The 16,903-nt window shown below is 41.6% G+C and overlaps 1 protein-coding gene across 2 annotated transcripts in view; it reads left to right on the top strand.

Annotated features, from left to right (window-relative positions):
- The window catches only part of NRTN (neurturin), a 221,881-nt gene extending 219,455 nt beyond the window's left edge, over positions 1–2,426 (top strand). For both annotated transcript variants that reach the window (XM_063916677.1, XM_063916686.1), the window contains exon 3: positions 151–2,426. In XM_063916677.1, coding sequence (XP_063772747.1) covers positions 151–584 — 434 coding nt within the window. In that variant the 3' untranslated portion in view covers positions 585–2,426. The remainder of the gene's footprint in view (positions 1–150) is intronic.
- Positions 2,427–16,903: the final 14,477 nt, after the last annotated feature.

Here is a 16,903-nt window from a genome sequence, read left to right as displayed (position 1 = left end):
TGCCATTGCACCAGCATAGAAACGTTGGCAACAGCAGCATCGGTTACTTGAAACTTGAAAGATTCTCAAAAGAACCAAGGATTTACTCAAAATGTCTGAATTGTATTTTCCACATATATTAAATGATCCATATCTTTCTTTCTTTTTTAGACACTGCCCTTTTCGAAAGCTACACTCAAGGAGAGATCAGAGAGCTAGTTTCTACTCTTGTAGAAAGGTACAGCCAGTCCATACACTCTGGGGACGACCCAAAAAATGGAGCCAGAATGAAGAGAGCCCGTGTACGCAAACAGCCATGCACCATAAAGGAACTCGAAGTGAGAGTCAGCGAGCTGGGTCTGGGATACATATCAGACGAAACAGTTCTGTTCCGCTATTGCAGCGGTACATGCGAAGCTGCCGTACGCAACTACGACCTCTCTTTACAGAGCATACGAGGCAAAAAGAAAATCAAAAAAGAGAAAGTGAGAGCGAGGCCTTGCTGCAGGCCTCTAGCGTACGATGATGATATCTCTTTCCTGGACTCCAAAAACCATTACCATACAATCAAAGAGGTCTCAGCTAAGGACTGTGGCTGTGTCTGACAATTGCCAGGAAATTAACCCCATAAAGAGGAACGGTTGTTTTCCTTCAGAGTAAACATGTCCTCTCTCTACTGTTACACTTCATCCTGTGGAAACAGGAATTCACAAGCTTGTTCATTTCTACCTCACGTAATTGTTTAAAAGGAGATTGGACTCTATTGGAGCATAGAAAGTGGTTTGAAGAGAATTCAAAAACTTTATAGAACTGAGGAAATGGAGGCTCTCTACCACCTGCAAGTACTATTCTCCCATTGGCCTTCCATGAAGGAATAGACATTTTTAGACTACTAGCAGGGAAATATGACTGAGAAGATGCAGAGAAATACAGTTTTTCTACATAATTGTGTTGCATGTGCATTGCGCTACCGATCTATGACCGTAAACAGATACGTAGTACAGGGAAAATGTTTATCGACCCTTCTTCTACATTCAAAGGCCAGGCACTTATTGGGTTTTTTCTTTAAGCAAAAGAAGTTTTGCTAAATAAATCATGTACATTTTTGTCACTTTTCATCCAAACGGAAGTGGGGACCTTTCCGCACTACAATAAGCGGTCACTGATTATCTGTGCCAAAATGAAAGCTCTCTCGCCTTCAACTTGGGATGACTAAGACTTGTTACATATGTGTATTTTCTCATACAACTGCAATTAGCCTAAATACATAAAGACCACAGATTATCAGCATTATTTAATTATATACATGTACAGTTTGCCTGTAAATGTCAATGAATGCCTATAAGTATAGGTTGATGTTATTCCCATATTGGTAATATCTATAAGTATTATAAAGACCTTTGACAAACATTCAGCGTCTTGTTATGAAATGGCAGAAATATGACCCATTATTTTATCTTTACATAAAGGCATGGTGAAATGATGTGTATTTGCATAACATTTAGTAAGAGAGATATTCAACAATAAACATGTTGCTTTTTCCATTAAAAAAGTGACAATTAATGGGAAACATCTGGGGATAAACATGGAGCAACCACTTTGGCCTATAGATGCTTCCCCAATAACTAATGACTGGACTAAATAGATAAAATTAATACAATCACTAAATATTATTCAACTTTACATAGATAAAATTAGTTTCATTTACAGTTGGACCCAAATGTACGCATTGCTGTATTGCACATGTGTCCTGTATTTGAGAATATCTAACACTTGCTGCCCTTTATCCCTTTATGTCTAGAGAGGAGGAAAATGGGCTGGCAACCTCACATTGAGGACAGTAAGGGGTGCACATGTAAGTGTAGCACGTTACCTGAATGTGCAATCTAATCGGATACGCTTTTTTGTATGTACTAGAGGTCTATGGTAAGTATTCAATACGTTATTCGTTAACATTGTGTCTATATTTTATCACATTGCAGCCATCTAATTACATCTTATATGGAAATGGGTTTTTCACATTCATTAATAAAACTGGCAAGGCAATTTACTTTCTCGTTATTATGACACATTTATATTTTATTGTGTATGATTAGGACTTTTTTGCATTTAGAACTATCATTGCCAACCTTATCTCTGTATTATTGTTTAATGTAAGAATATGACATAGAAAGACAGTTGGATATACCTCAAAATACATGTGACTAAAAACATAACTACAGTAAGAATGCAATTTGCAGCAGAATTTTTCTGTATACATTCATGTTGTAATAATGTGTTGGGTTCTCAATAAGGCCCTAGATGTATTGTTTATCCCAGATAAGGTTGGCTTCTGACTTTCACTAAAAAAAAAACCTAAAGTAAGAATTATGGGGCCAGATGTAATGCCGCCTGAGCTTGGTGGCTGTGCGGGATGCCGGACGAACTCAGAGGTTTTTTTTTTTAAAGGGGCAATCACTTACAAGGCATGGTTTTGCCTTGCCAGTGATTGCCCCTTTAAAAAAGGTCTGAGTTCAGCTGGCATCCCGCATGGCCACCAAACTTGGGTGGCATTACTTTTGGCCTGTAATATGATGCATAGAAAAAAGTAATGCTAGAATCACATATCCTTGCCTCAATAAGGAACTTGGCTACTGTTCTATATCACTATACAATTGATCAGGTGCTAATTTTCATAATAATTTTAGTTAAGGGGTCTATTTACTAAGCCTTGGATGAAGATGAAGTGGACGGAGATAAAGTACCAGCCAATCAGCTCCTGTCATTTTTCAAATCCAGCCTGTGATATGGCAGTTAGGAGCTTATTGGCTAATACTTTATCTCTGTCCACTATATCTCCATCCAAGGCTTAGTAAATAGACACCTAAAAGTATGCGTGACTGCAGCACCTGAACAGGGGAACACCTTTCTATGCGTCAGCGCTTCAGTATATCCACACAGTGACACTTTTATTACTGCCAGTGTAGAGCAACTCCCTATTAGTGAGAGTAAAGTTATTTCCATGGACAGAATGTTTGTTCAAATGACATTTCCAAAAGACGGAGGTGAAACGTAATTCTGCACATTACACAGTAAGGACGGGATTCTAATCTTGGAGCTCCCCTCCCGCCCCCATCACACCCGCCAGCAGTATTCAAATGTTTTTGCCGATGGGTGCGATATCAGCATTTCAGCTCACCACCCCCAGGGGTGGTGAGCTGAAATGCATGAAAAGTGACCCGTTTGGATGCCCAAACGGGACTTTTCACGATAGCGCCCATGTCTTTAGTCGGGTTTAGCTGCTTTATGCGGCTAAACCCGTCTCTTATGGGCGCAATCAGCGCGATAACGGGGGGGCCATAGAATATCGCCCCATGATCTCCTGTCACTTTAGACGGGAGATCGGGGGCAATAAAAGATTTTAATCCCACCCTAAGTGTGTAGCTATGCAAATGTCCTAAACCAATAGGGTTAACCTGTTATCTAGGAATATTTCTGCTATTTCCAGTGTCATTGCAGCATGACTGTAAAGTAGAGCCTTAGCCTATTATGTAAACATGCAAATACTGACAACAATGAAGAGGGGGACATATTTATCAATACTATTTTGCAGGAAGTCACCCCAAAGCAGCCATTTTTAGGGGCTATTTGAAAAAATGAAGTATCCCCAGGATGTAAGAAAGGAGGGCAGCAGCAGATGTCAGAGGGCTGCACAATTATGAAATGTACCCAGTGCCCCAATAGCTATCACCAAGGATCATTTCACCATTAGCATGTACATTACATTCCAAATTCTTTTAGAGCAACAGAGACCATGAAATCAGTTCCATATTCTATTTTCATTTAAGCATTCAATTGAGATGGTTTATGGAAAAGCCCAAAAAGTTTTTAGTCTCTGATTTTAAAAATATATATGCAGCTAAGTCGTAATTAGAACTTTTAGTTGGCTATGATAGCTCCTACTTGGTTCACATTTCCTTAGGTGGAATTAAGTTCTGTCTGGGATTGCCCCTGACTATTATCAGTGGTTGGTCATTATATTACATGTACTGATCTCCCTCTAGTGGACTTACTCCAAACTGTTCTTTGAACAATACATGATTTGCTATAGCTTCATATTTTGGACTACTAGCACAATCATGTCTAGGAATTTTGTAAGTACATCAAATTTGGTAAAACAATTACAAACTTTATATCATTTTAGTAAGTTGATTTATTAATGCACTTGAGTCATTGGGTTTGTAAAATAGTAACATAGTTGCTGAGGTTGAAAAAAGACTAGTAGTCCATCATCTTCAACTTGAGTTATATTGCATTCCCTATTCTATTTAGGTTAAAAGACTATATCTTTGTATATCTTTTTCTGTTAGGAATTTGTCTAAACCACTTTGAAACACATTGATTGAGTTCGCCATTACAACCTTCTCAGTGTATTCCATATCCAAATTGACCTTACAGTGAAGAATCCCTTCCTGCGCTGAGTAGGACATTTCCTCTCCTCAAGCCTTAGCGGGTGTCTGAGCATTTAGTGTAGAGGTCTCTTAGTAAACAACTCACATGATAGCTCCGCATATTGCCCTTTATATATTTGTCAATATTAATCATATCTCCTCTTAGTCGTCTCATTTCTAGTGTAAACATATCTAACCTAGAGAGCCTCTCCTCATAGTCCAGTGCATCCAACCCCTTAATCAATTTGGTAGCTCGCTTCTGAACCTTTTCAAGTTCTAATATGTCTCTTTTATAGTGAGGTGCCCAGAACTGTACACAATACTCTAGATGCGGCCGTACCAATGATGTGTACAGTGGCAGGATTACACTCTTATCCCTTGTCTCAGTTCCCCTTTTAATGCATGCCTACACCTTATTTGCTTTTAGTGCTGCACTTTGACATTGTGTGTTGCCACTAAATCTACTATCAATAAACACCCCCAAATTATTTTCTAAAACAGTTTCCCCTATTTTTTCTCCATTTAATTGGTAGGTTGCATGTTTATTCTTAGTCCCAAAGTGCATAACTTTACATTTTTCCACATCAAACCTCATACAACATTTCATTGCCCAAACTTCCAGTTTAAATAAATCACTCTGAAGAGACAATACTTATTTACGAACCAAAAAACTTGTGCATCAGCCCCAGATGACATATAGATTTTTGTTTTCCATCAAATCAAATTCTAGCTGCTGATCATCAGGCTATATGATGGTAGTAGATTAAGATCATTCCGAATTTAAAATACTTATGTTCAAACTAAGGATCTTAAAACTAATTTCTGTAGTCAACTAAAGAAGTGATGTCACCTCCTATTTAATACTGTATTTCACATTAGACTCAGATAGTGCTGGAATTTAATTTAATGTGCAAACAGCAAGGGACTTGTGCTATTGTAGACAAGAGACACTGAAATGTCTTTCATATTTTTTTTTAACATGAAACAACTATCTATTAAATAACAGGAAAGTATTAGAAGCTTAGATTGACTAAAATCATTCCCAGAAGTTGCTGGAGGCTCCCGTTTTTTTGGGTAGCCCACCGCACCCCGGGAAGAGTAGGCAGGTCTCCCGCATCCTGCTCGCATCCTAATGTGATGCGGGCAGGATGGAGAGATACTCTCCTGAGTTTGCTGGTCCGAGGAGTAGGGAAGGGGTTAAAATGATGCGGATCGCATAATTTTAGCTCCGCCCACTTCCTGAGGACACGTGAATCGAGGCATTTTCTGGATGTGGGGGCGGGGCTTGATGATGTCACAGCCCAGCCACGCCCCCCTGAAGTCTCCTGCAGCATCTCCTCTCCGGGTTTCTCCCGGAGAGGAGACATTCAAAGTAGGTAAGTATGACTAAAATGATACAATGACTAAGGTGAATTCTCTAACATGTCTGTTCTATTTACATGGATTTGCTAAATTGACCACGAGTTAGCTAAATATGGTGCTGTTCTTTATTTAATTAAGTTGTTTAAATACCATCCATGGGATTCATTCTCTTCAAAACTGCAATGAGACTGAATGAAGAGTCCAGGAAGAAACTGTCTCTCAAAATTTGTGAGTTTTTGAGTGTGATTTTGTTAGTGGAGCAGGTCCAAATGAGAGGGCATGTCATATAAAGCCAGGCTGAAAATAGCAGGGCACAGAAAGTGACATAGGTGGCTGTTTATGTATTAAACGTTAAATAAAATATTTCTGCCTGTCATTTTACATTTATTTAGTCCAGTCATTAGGTACACAGTGAGTGTCCACACTCCTTGAAGTGTGAGTACAGTTATATTTATAATTACCTTTAATTGTCAATGCAATTGGATGGTGGTGCATCTATGCCTAACGTGAAGTATCTCATCATTACAGATATTCATGGTATGCTAAGATAATTATATTATTATATGGGATACAATTACATGCATTTATCCAAAATATGTGGTTATAAAAGTTCAAAATATAAAAATATTTTGAAATAGTTTATTTAAAAAAAAGATAATTTTTGGTAAAAATGTCATTTTAAACAATAGCATTATGTTCTTATATATAACATTTTCTCTAAAGCTAACAAGAAATAAGTTTATTTTATTTCTTTTATTATTTAAACATGTTTTTAGATCTTTCTCTCTTGTAAGAGTGTATTTATTCCTTTTTATTCTTCGAAGTTTTATTTGTGCCATGTAATTTTGTATAAAAAACTGTCAAAATGCTAAATATTTTAAAACAATAAAAGTGTAATATCAGAAGGATTGTATGCATTTATGGAAAAGTTGCATTTATATTTTTTTTTAGAAATAACAATATATGTATATATTTATATAATATTTTCTATGGCTTTTCAAACCATTAAATTTATTACAATCATTACAAGTTAACGACTTGGTTTTAATGAAATAAATAGAAAGTTATATTTTAAAAGCAGGTGATGCTCTGTTAATGTGATCTATATAGTATACAACACTGTCTCCTTAACAAAATTATATGTCATACAGATGCAGTGGCGGAACTAGCGGGCGGTGGGCCCAGGTGCGACAAAATGCTTTGGGTCCCCCCCCCCCCCCCTCATCCCATTCAAGTCCAACCCCTCACCCCTGGAGAGGATCTGATGAGGGGGACCTGCTCAGGGCCAGAGAAATGGATACCTAGCAACAGTGCCGTGACTAGACATTTTAGCACTGTGTGCAAGAAACGGCATCGGAGCCCCACCCCTGCATGCAAAACAGAGGCAGTGCGCGCCGTAGGCTCGCGCAAAAATACATAGTGGCGTGGCTTCGTGGGGAAGGGGTGTGGCCACAAAATAATACCAATTCATAAAACGGTGCACAGTAGTCTCCATTATTCAAATTACGCCGCACAGTAGCGCCACTACACCAGGTAGAGACCCTTTTACACCTTACGGCAGACAGATTCCTCTTTTTACACATTACAGCAGACAGCGTCCTCTTTTTACACATTACGGCAGACAGCATCCCCTTTTTACAGTTTACGGCAGACAGCGTCCCCCTTTTTACACATAACGGCAGTCAGCGGGCCCTTTTTACACATAGCGCCAGACAGCGTACACTTTTTACACATAACGGCAGACAGCGTGCCCTTGTTAAACATAGCGGCAGACAGCGTGCCCTTGTTACACATAACGGCAGACAGCGTCCCCTTGTTACACATTACATCAGGCAGATTCCCCCTTTTTACACATTGCGGCAAAGATTCCCCCTTTTTACACATTGCGGCAGACAGTCCCCCTTTTTACACATTGCGGCAGACAGTCCCTCTTTTTACACATTGCGGCAGGCAGATTCCCCATTTTTACACATTACATCAGGCAGATTCCCCCTTTTTGCACAAAGAAAGAAAAGAAAGAAAGAAAGAAAGAAAGAAAGAAAGAAAGAAAGAAAGAAAGAAAGAAAGAAAGAAAGAAAGAAAGAAAGAAAGAAAGAATTATACTTACCCTCTCCGCTGGCTCAGGTTCCTCGGTGCAGCTTCTGGTCACGATTCCCGGGCAGGAGAGAAGGAGGAGGAGGGAGGTGGAGGAGGGAGCCGCAGCAGCACTGTGTCATTGGTGGAGGCGCTGCTGCTGCTGCCCCTCTGCTTCACTATAGGCTGTTCTCGGAAGACAGCCTATAGTGAAGCAGAGGGGCAGCAGCAGCAGCGCCTCAACCAATGAAACAGCGCTGCTGCGGCTCCCTCCTCCACCTCCCTCCTCCTTCCCCACGTACTGCTGCGCTCCTCTCCTCTCTGTCCGGGCGGCTGTGTGCTGCGGGCAGCGGTTGCCCGCAGCACACAGCAGCATGTAATGAGTCAGTTTGACTCATTACATGCTTTGGGCCTCTGGACAGTGGCGGGCCCCAGTGCAACGCACTGGTTGCACTGGCGGTAGTTCCGCCTCTGTACAGATGGGTTAACATCTAGAGATAAAGATCAAGCTCTAGATCTTCAAAATTAAATGCACCCAATACATACAGTACCCAGAGCCTGATTAACAATGGGGCGGATGGAGCTGCAGCTCCAGGCCCCCATTGAAAATAGACCCACAGGGTCATTCCATGGTAACAAGAGTTACATTTTGAAATATTTTCATGTGAAATATATTTTTTTGAGCATGTGTTTTGAAAATTTTGTGCAAAGTAAATGTTGTTTGTGTGGTACATGATATGCTTAAATTCTGATGCAAAGCTTGTCATGAAAACTAGTAACAACCATTACATAAAAAGGACATTTTCATGGAATGACCCCACAGCAAACTGACAGCATTGACAGAAAAAAACTTTTTCCTGTCACAGACTGCCAGCGGCCTCCTCTCTCCCATACCCCGCCTCCTCCGGCTCCATCACTCTCACCTGAAATGTCACGGAGCCGTGCAGGCAGTGTGCTGGCTGCCCCTCCCTCTCCTCCAGTCTCTCCTTCTCCGGGGTACTTAGGTCCTGCTGTCACTCACAGGCCCAAGCTCCACCCGCAGACTGCATGGGGAGCTGCTGCTGCAGGAAGCCTGGCAAGTGTAATGATGGCTTCTTGATTAATGTGTGTATACAGTGTGTGTTGTGTGTGTACTGAATGTGTGTAGTGTGTGTGTGTGTGTGTGTGTGTGTGTGTGTGTGTATGTGTGTGTGTGTGTGGTGGTTGGGTGTGTATAGTGTGTACTGTGTGTGTATATGTGGTAGTGGATGTCAAAGTCGAAAAATATAGCGACCTATGATGCCTTGTACTAACCCCAATGCACGTGCCCGCTGCTCGCGCACCGACCCCCCCGTGCGTACGCCTTCCCTTCAGGTCGCGTAGGGGATGCTCTGACGTCGCCTGCGCAGGGAGATGGGTATTTACGGCGGTGTTTGTGTGCGACTAGCGAGCGACTCGATCGCTACATATTTAACCAATATAATGCGTTTTATAGTTAATATTCCCCTTAATAATGTCAGCAAGTATGGTAAGTTATAAACGGTTCTTGGACCTGAGAAATTCTCCTTTACATGCTGGGAGGGTTCAGATAAAGGTTGGAGGGTAGTATTTGGTGTCCAGCTGTGGGGTATTTAAGAAGTGTTGTGTCTATGACAGTTGGGAGGGATTCGCATAGTTCCTGCTCATGGTTATGCACAGAAGTAGAACATAAGATTAATTGCATTCAGAATAAATTACACAAATGCAGGGTGGGGGACTGGAATTCAGTCACCTCTTTCACACAGACCGAAAACAAATAGCCTTACTTACACTAAGCTTTGAGATTCTATGAAGAGGGCTTATACCTTTGTTTATGAATAGGTCCAGGTTTCTCTCCAGAATAATGAGTGCTGAGATGTCATTGTCCCAACTGAAAGAGGTGACCAGAGGATAAACAAAGCACAGAGACAGAGTTTGTTTGGAAGATCCAAACAATAGGTTTCCCCAATACAACCAAGAGAGGAATTTAGAATACTGACAAGTCCTAGCCATCGCCCATTTCTTGAACTAACCAATGATCCCAGGTGCAATACATGTCCCACCCCCTAACCAATGAAAAGAGGACACATAGTATCTATTGAAGTATGTTTTGAGCTAGTAAATAAATATAGTTTGCAATAGACTTGGGGACACAAGACTCTTCTCTCCACAACGGTTTTCATCACTGATTAACTGGGAGCTGGATATCCAGATTGCGCCTGCGATTCATTCCCATGTGTGTAAGTACTCTCTGTAACCAACTTATTCTCTGTATTTGCCATACTCTCTCTCTCTCTCTCTCTCTCTGTTATTGTTAAACTGTTGTATATTGTATATGTATAGTTATTATGTTTAGATATTGATGTTAGCCTGTAGTGTATGAACTGTTAACTGTTTTCCCTTTTTTTTACATAGCTAGATATTGTTAGTAAAGGTGTTGGAACCTTAGCAAGGTATTGTGTGCTTATTACATTACTGAGGGTATTCGGAGCGTCTCAATCGCTCAAACAGTTTTTGTATTAACAAGGTTAAGCAGCGTTATATCGCCACAGTATTTCAATACAAGGTTTACAGTATAAGTGTATCCTTTCTGTGTGTTGCATACAAGGTTTACTGAGTGTCATCCCGTGAGCGTCTGCGCCGCTCGTGTTCCCCTCGTGGTCACGAGCGTCCGCTACGCTGGTAGCGTAGCATTACGGTAGTCGGCCGCCTATAGCGTGCTCGACACCAAGCGTTAAGCTGTGAGCGAGCGTGCCGCATGTGCGTCTCGACCACGGCTAAGCGTCTGCTACGCTAAGTGTGTACCCTTACGGTACCCCATACGCCAATTGCGTACTGAGTCTCTTACCCACATATAGTGAATGTTATAAGATAAATATTTAGCTTTATCAATTGAGGCCTCGTCCTTCCTCCACATATCCGCACTAGCGAACACAAGCAGACTTTATCTGTCAGCAAAGGGGGAAGGTAGTATCCCTTGGTATCAGTGTTGGTGGTTGGGGATACAGTAGTGCTGACTAGATAAGCGTCTGCATCGCTACGTTGTAGGAGTGCTGGTGGAATCCGGGAACCGAAGAAGGTAAGAACATTAAGCTATTGTCTTTGTAAATCTGGTTTTTATTTCTATTTGGTGCCAACTGCACATGCAGATTGGATTGCATGTCTGTTTATATAGGTTTAAAAGTATTTTTTTGGTCGCTCTGCATGGCTTGATAGTTTTATTTTTATTTTTTTAGCTCAGGCCTAGAATAACTTAAGGGGCTGGAATGATGATTTTCTTTGTGACAAAAGAAGCCGCATGGTCTGTCCTCCATTTTGTGTAAACCTCATGGATATGGAAGGGGGAGGAGCAGCGGCCATTTTGGGAAGGTCAAAAAAAAATTTCCTAAGCGGCTGATTTTCAGTTGACTCAGGAAATAATCAGCCATCCATTGTCAAAAAGAAATCATCATTTAATGAGTTTTTAATGCATTTATTTAGTCCATGTCATGGTCAATCATGAGTGGTTCAGATAGAGTTTGATATAAGTTAATAGTGGAATGAGTATTTGATTTAAGAACGATACACAGATAAAACAAAGTTTTGGGTTTTTTTTTTTTTTGTTTGTTTCTTTACCTCCCTATTCTAGGATTCTCTGCTTGGTGTAGGATAGCCATTGAAGTGCAAATTAACCTGTATAACTGGGTTTTGTTTTTGTTTTTTTCCTCTCCCAGCAGTGAAAGAAATCGCACATTCATATATGCAATAGTGATTAGTACATATATGTAATATCTATATGTGCGTGCTTACATCAATGTATGTTATTAGATTAATTTAGAATTGCATTTTCATTTGTGTATTTTCACGTCTCACCTTCCTGCTTGCCATTTATCATTGATAACGTGCTGAGAAAGATTTGTTGCTATTGGTAGTTAAAAGTAATATTAATACGTTAAGGAGTAATTTGTAAAACACGCGCACGGCTTGCCTAAGATACAAGGAAGTTCTGTGTGGTGCTCGGTAGATGATTACAGTTAAAGATCATTTACATTGATATAAACGTGTTAGTTGGATTTCTGTGGATATACCTGGCTTGCGTACATGTGTCTCTAACAAAGGGCGGGACTAGCGTACGCGACACAAGGGCCGACGCACGGAGTGTATATTACGCAACGGAGCGTCTGGGTACGCCCACATAATACAAATCACACGATAGTATTGTTTTAGTAGGCGATATGGAGGCAACGAGATAATAGCGCAAGTCAATCTCAGTGTCCTAAATTTTAAGCTAATAGATCCTTCTCTAGTTGTAACTCCTTTCGGGATTAGCCTGCGATACTGAATGAAAGGGATTTCTGCGCAGAAACGAAAGTAAAGAGTATATGAGGTGAAAGTGTGTGTATACATATATATAAGTTTCTAATTTTTGGGGTTGAACCACAGGAAATCATCGAGTTCTCGTGAGGTACATACGTGTAAGTGACTGCACGGTGGCTTGGGAGGCATCCCTTGTTAAACATATTAATAAGAGCATTAGAGTATAGCAGACCAGGAGGTCTACTGTAGCACAGACCAGGAGGTCCAGACAGACCAGGAGGTCTAGGTACAGCAGACTAAGAAGTCCGCTATAGATAAAGAGTAAAGGAGCACAACACCAGGAAGGGTTGGTGCGGTACCCATATAGGCCATTAAGCTCAGGCTGAAGGAATTTGCAGCCACAATTTTCGATTCCACTGGTCGCTCCGCACATAAGATTAGTTGCTTATGTGCAGAACGATTGTACCGCACGTAATTGTGTGCATTAGTTAGTAACTTGACCCAGTACCATTTGCGTACGCTAGAGGGGTCATAAACGCTATTTGTACATTCTAACGTGATTTGTGTCATTTTTTTTATTTTAAGGGAGGTTCGCTGGTCACTCGGGAATTCTCTAACAACCAATAGTTACTGGGAAGGGTTAAGTGCTCTTCGGATCACACCCACATGTTCCAGTAAATAGAGGTTCAGGTCGCTGGGGCCCTAGGTCGAGTACGCCAGCGCTAGGGCAGTGTGTGGGCGTATTGGTCGACGTGGGCGAGTGAGTGGAGGTACTCGGTAAACTTCCGCCGCCGGCCTACCCCGGACATCTTGGTTTTTGTAAGGGTTCGCTGAAGACCCTGATTTGAAGGTCAGAGGTAGTGAAAGCAACACCTGCAAAGATGGGGGCCAGTTGTTCAGGTAGGGGGCGATCAACCTCGGTTCGGGTTGACTTAGTAAACCGGCCAATAGAGTCGGCAAGGATAACGTGTGATACAGACAGGGAAGTCCGAAATGGATCACACGCAAAGGTCAATGAATGGGAAAGAATGACTGTACATGATGGGGAAAAGTTCCCACGGGTAGGCAGTTTTAGCCCAGAGGTGTTACCAAATCTAAGGAGAAGGATATGTCTCATTAAATCTGTAAAGAGACGGATCCAACATTATGATTATTTACAGTTATGGCAACAGGAAGGTGAAATACAAGGAAAATTAGCTTACACAGCTGACTCTCACTGTGGTAAGAAAAATATGGCAACGAGAGAGAAGGTGGTTACAGAGAGTGGCACACTGGTGTATGATAAAAAAGCACTTAGCAACTGTATTATAGATGATAAGGATAAGTGTAACAAATGTAACAATGATAAAAGTAAAACTGTTAAATGTACAACTGTTAACCCGTGCAAGTTGCACTCCATGTTAAACTTCCCTCAGGATTACCAGCAAGAAAGTGAGCCCAGCACGATGTCGGCACCTTTTCCAGCAGCCATCACACAAGACATCCAGGTGGACGCGACCAATTCGGTAAAGGCAATAATCAAACCCCCTAACGGAGGGTCAGGTGAGGTCATGTCCACAGGTACGTACGGTGTTATATATCACGCACAAACAAATGTACCTCATATTGTAGAACCAACACAAGATGATGTAATTGAGTTTAATCCTGTCAGGGTGATCACAGTCCCCAATGGGAAGACTGACGCTCAGGGAACCATTCCCGTCAGGGACAATGCAATGCGCCGTCCCTGGTCCCGGATGGAATTGAGGTCAATTATGTCTGAATTCCCTGATCCTAGGAAAGATCTAGTTGCATGTCAGAGATTTATTAAAGAACTAGGAAACTCCGCCGAACCCACCAACAAAGATTGGCGGACAGTGCTGAGGGCATGTTTGCCCTCCAGTGTTGACCCTGCGAAATTTATTACTGATTGTAAATTAGACTCAGAAGTACCTCAAACGGAGGAAAACAATCAGGAATGTATTAAGCAGATCAACCGACAGTTAGGAGTATATTTCCCAGCCGTTGTCGAGTGGAATGAAATCTTCTCCATAAGACAAAACGAAGGGGAAAGTACTTCTAATTATTTCCATCGGGCATTGCAGGACATGACTAGGTATACAGGTATAGAAAACATCGAAACAAGTGCACCGCATAGAGAAGTAGCAGTATTTGTGTTAATAAAAGGTTTAAAGGAAGTATTGAGAACAAGGGTACAGACCACCAACCCAAACTGGAGAAATATCTCGGTGGCTGCATTAAGAAAGTCCGCTGTTGGGCATGAGCAAAACATCAGCAAGCACAGAGAAACACAGAGACGTAAGAAGCCTCAGATCCCTGTGGGTAAGTCAAAGGTGATAAGGTGTTATAATTGCCAGAAGGAAGGTCATTTTGCACAAAGTTGTAGGTTTAAAGATCTACAGAAGATATATCAACCCCCTAGACAAGAACACGAGCAGAGTTATGACACACGAAATTGTAATCAGGAATCACCAAGGAAGAAGTTTGGGCCGCACCTGTAATATGCAATCAGGAAAGGTGATCATTAGGACTGATAGTAAACCTGAGGTTACAGTTAATGATATTGGGAGGTCAGTTCCCTGTAGACACAGGAACGGCTGGGTAAACGTTGTAAAATTTATTTGTAAATGTTACTTTTTCCCCATCTCTGACGTTCATCGGCAGAACTCAAACATCACATAGCTACTTGGTCTTTGCAGAAGTCTACCTAACCCTAGTGTGACCTACCGACATCGGTGTGTCCTGGCCAGGCACAAAAGGGTGAAGTGTGGGAATACTGGTGGGGAGAGGACTGCGCAAGGATATCGGTGGATGTGTTGGTGTGACAGCCTGATGGTGAACGGAAGATCTGACAATGTTTTTTTGTTTTGTTTGTTGTTTAATGTAAAATGTGATGAATTGTTCTCTCTCTTGTTTTTTTTTGTTTTTTTTCTCTCTTCTCTCTCATGTTCTCATGCTTTAAAGATGGTATGTCACACATCAGTTAGACAAATGGTAATGCAAGATTTTTGCTCCTTACAGAAAGATCGCAGATTTGGAAGGAATATTGTATCACCAGAATGATTCATTTGGAAGACTGAGAGACAGCACCTTTGAGATGACAGCAGAGCAAGAGGAACAACAAGACTAGAGGACATAAGACATCGTAACATTTTTCTTTCCCCTCAAAGTATTTTTTTGTGCCCCCATTACAAATTTCTCTTTCTCCTCCTGTAAGATGGACTCGCCCCAAGAGACTGCAGTCCGTGTTTTCCTGTTGACCATGATGTTGACCAGAGCAGTTTGTTTCGATGAGAGTACCAGTGAGGTCGAGAAAGGATCCGGAATGGGTTTCTGATGACATCTGATGATGATGAGGCGTAAATTTCCAATAGAAACACAATCACCGAGCAAAGGCGAGTACCAGAAAACGATCTAGCAGCCATGTTATTCGTAGACATTGTGAAGGATTGTTAGCTAAAGAGAACTGCATCTGTAGGCATTGTGACAATATAGATGAGGATGGGTGCATCAAGAAATGTCAGTCCAGTTTTAATATCCACATGGACCGGCATCCATTGAGTGACTATCACTCCTTAGTGGGTAAAGTGTTAAACCAGACAGACTGTTGGGTATGCTCTCAAGTACCTCAAGGTCATAGCAAATCAGGACTAGTACCATTCCCTTTAACTATAGGAGAGGTACTTGAGCTAAGTGGTGGGAGGCCAGTGGACAAGAGGTTTAATATCTCTAGTCCTCCTAGTTTGAAGCTCCACCAATATCATGTGGATAGGTCCTTATTATGCTTTAACATTTCCCATCCCCGAAAGCCGGGAAATTGGGAAGTGTCATGGAGTAATCAAACCATGACATTTTCATATAGAGCCGATAGAATGCCCATAGACACAGAACTTATACGCCAGATAGCCGACCATGGAAAATATTTCCGGTATAGGTATACTCTAGGAAGTAGGACCATGCGAGTTGGAGAAGTATCACCAGGATACTGTGCACATATCGTACAACCTGATACGTGTACTAGACAGATGGGAGAGTTAGGGTTAGGAGAGTTCACATGGAAAGTTTGTAACATGGTTATGTCATACTCAGTCCCATATGTTCTCCCCGATGATGCATATTTCATATGCGGAAGGAAGGCGTATAGGTTCCTTGCCCCAAACTCAGAGGGATTGTGTTATGTTGGAAAAGTACTGCCTGAAGTAATGACTGTATCCCATAACAAAATGAAAGACATTCACCGCGGTGCCCAAGCTCCTTATACTCACACTCACTACGAGCACGTCGTTAAAAGGCACCTGATAGAGAAGACAGAGCATCATGCCTCTGATCTGACCCATGAATCCACCGGGATTCAATTTCTCCTCGCGATGGATATTACTCGTACCGCCAGGGGAGTGATAAACTTTAGGTATATATCTGCGCTCGCAAATTTATTAGACAATATCACTGAAATGTATGATGACACGTTCAGGTATACTGGGAGAGAGTTACAAGACTACAAAACAGAACTGGTTCAGCATAGGATGATTCTCAATTATCTCACAGCTGTGACAGGCGGGTATTGTGTCCAGGGCCGGCTCCAGGCCTACTAGCACCCTGAGCGAGAAAATGTAAAAGCGCCCCCCCCCCCCCATGCGCGCGCCGAAGGCGCGCGCGCTTCCGGAAAAGTGGGTGTGGCCTCTGGAAAAGTGGGCGTGGTCTCATAACTTCATATCATCAAACTATAAACATATTTTCACACAATTAGCAGCCTTACACATAGCCAC

Source organism: Pseudophryne corroboree, chromosome 1, assembly GCF_028390025.1.
Source record: "Pseudophryne corroboree isolate aPseCor3 chromosome 1, aPseCor3.hap2, whole genome shotgun sequence".
NCBI lineage: Eukaryota > Metazoa > Chordata > Amphibia > Anura > Myobatrachidae > Pseudophryne > Pseudophryne corroboree.
Note: the sequence above shows the minus strand (reverse complement) of the source record. Positions and strands in the feature narration are given on the sequence as shown.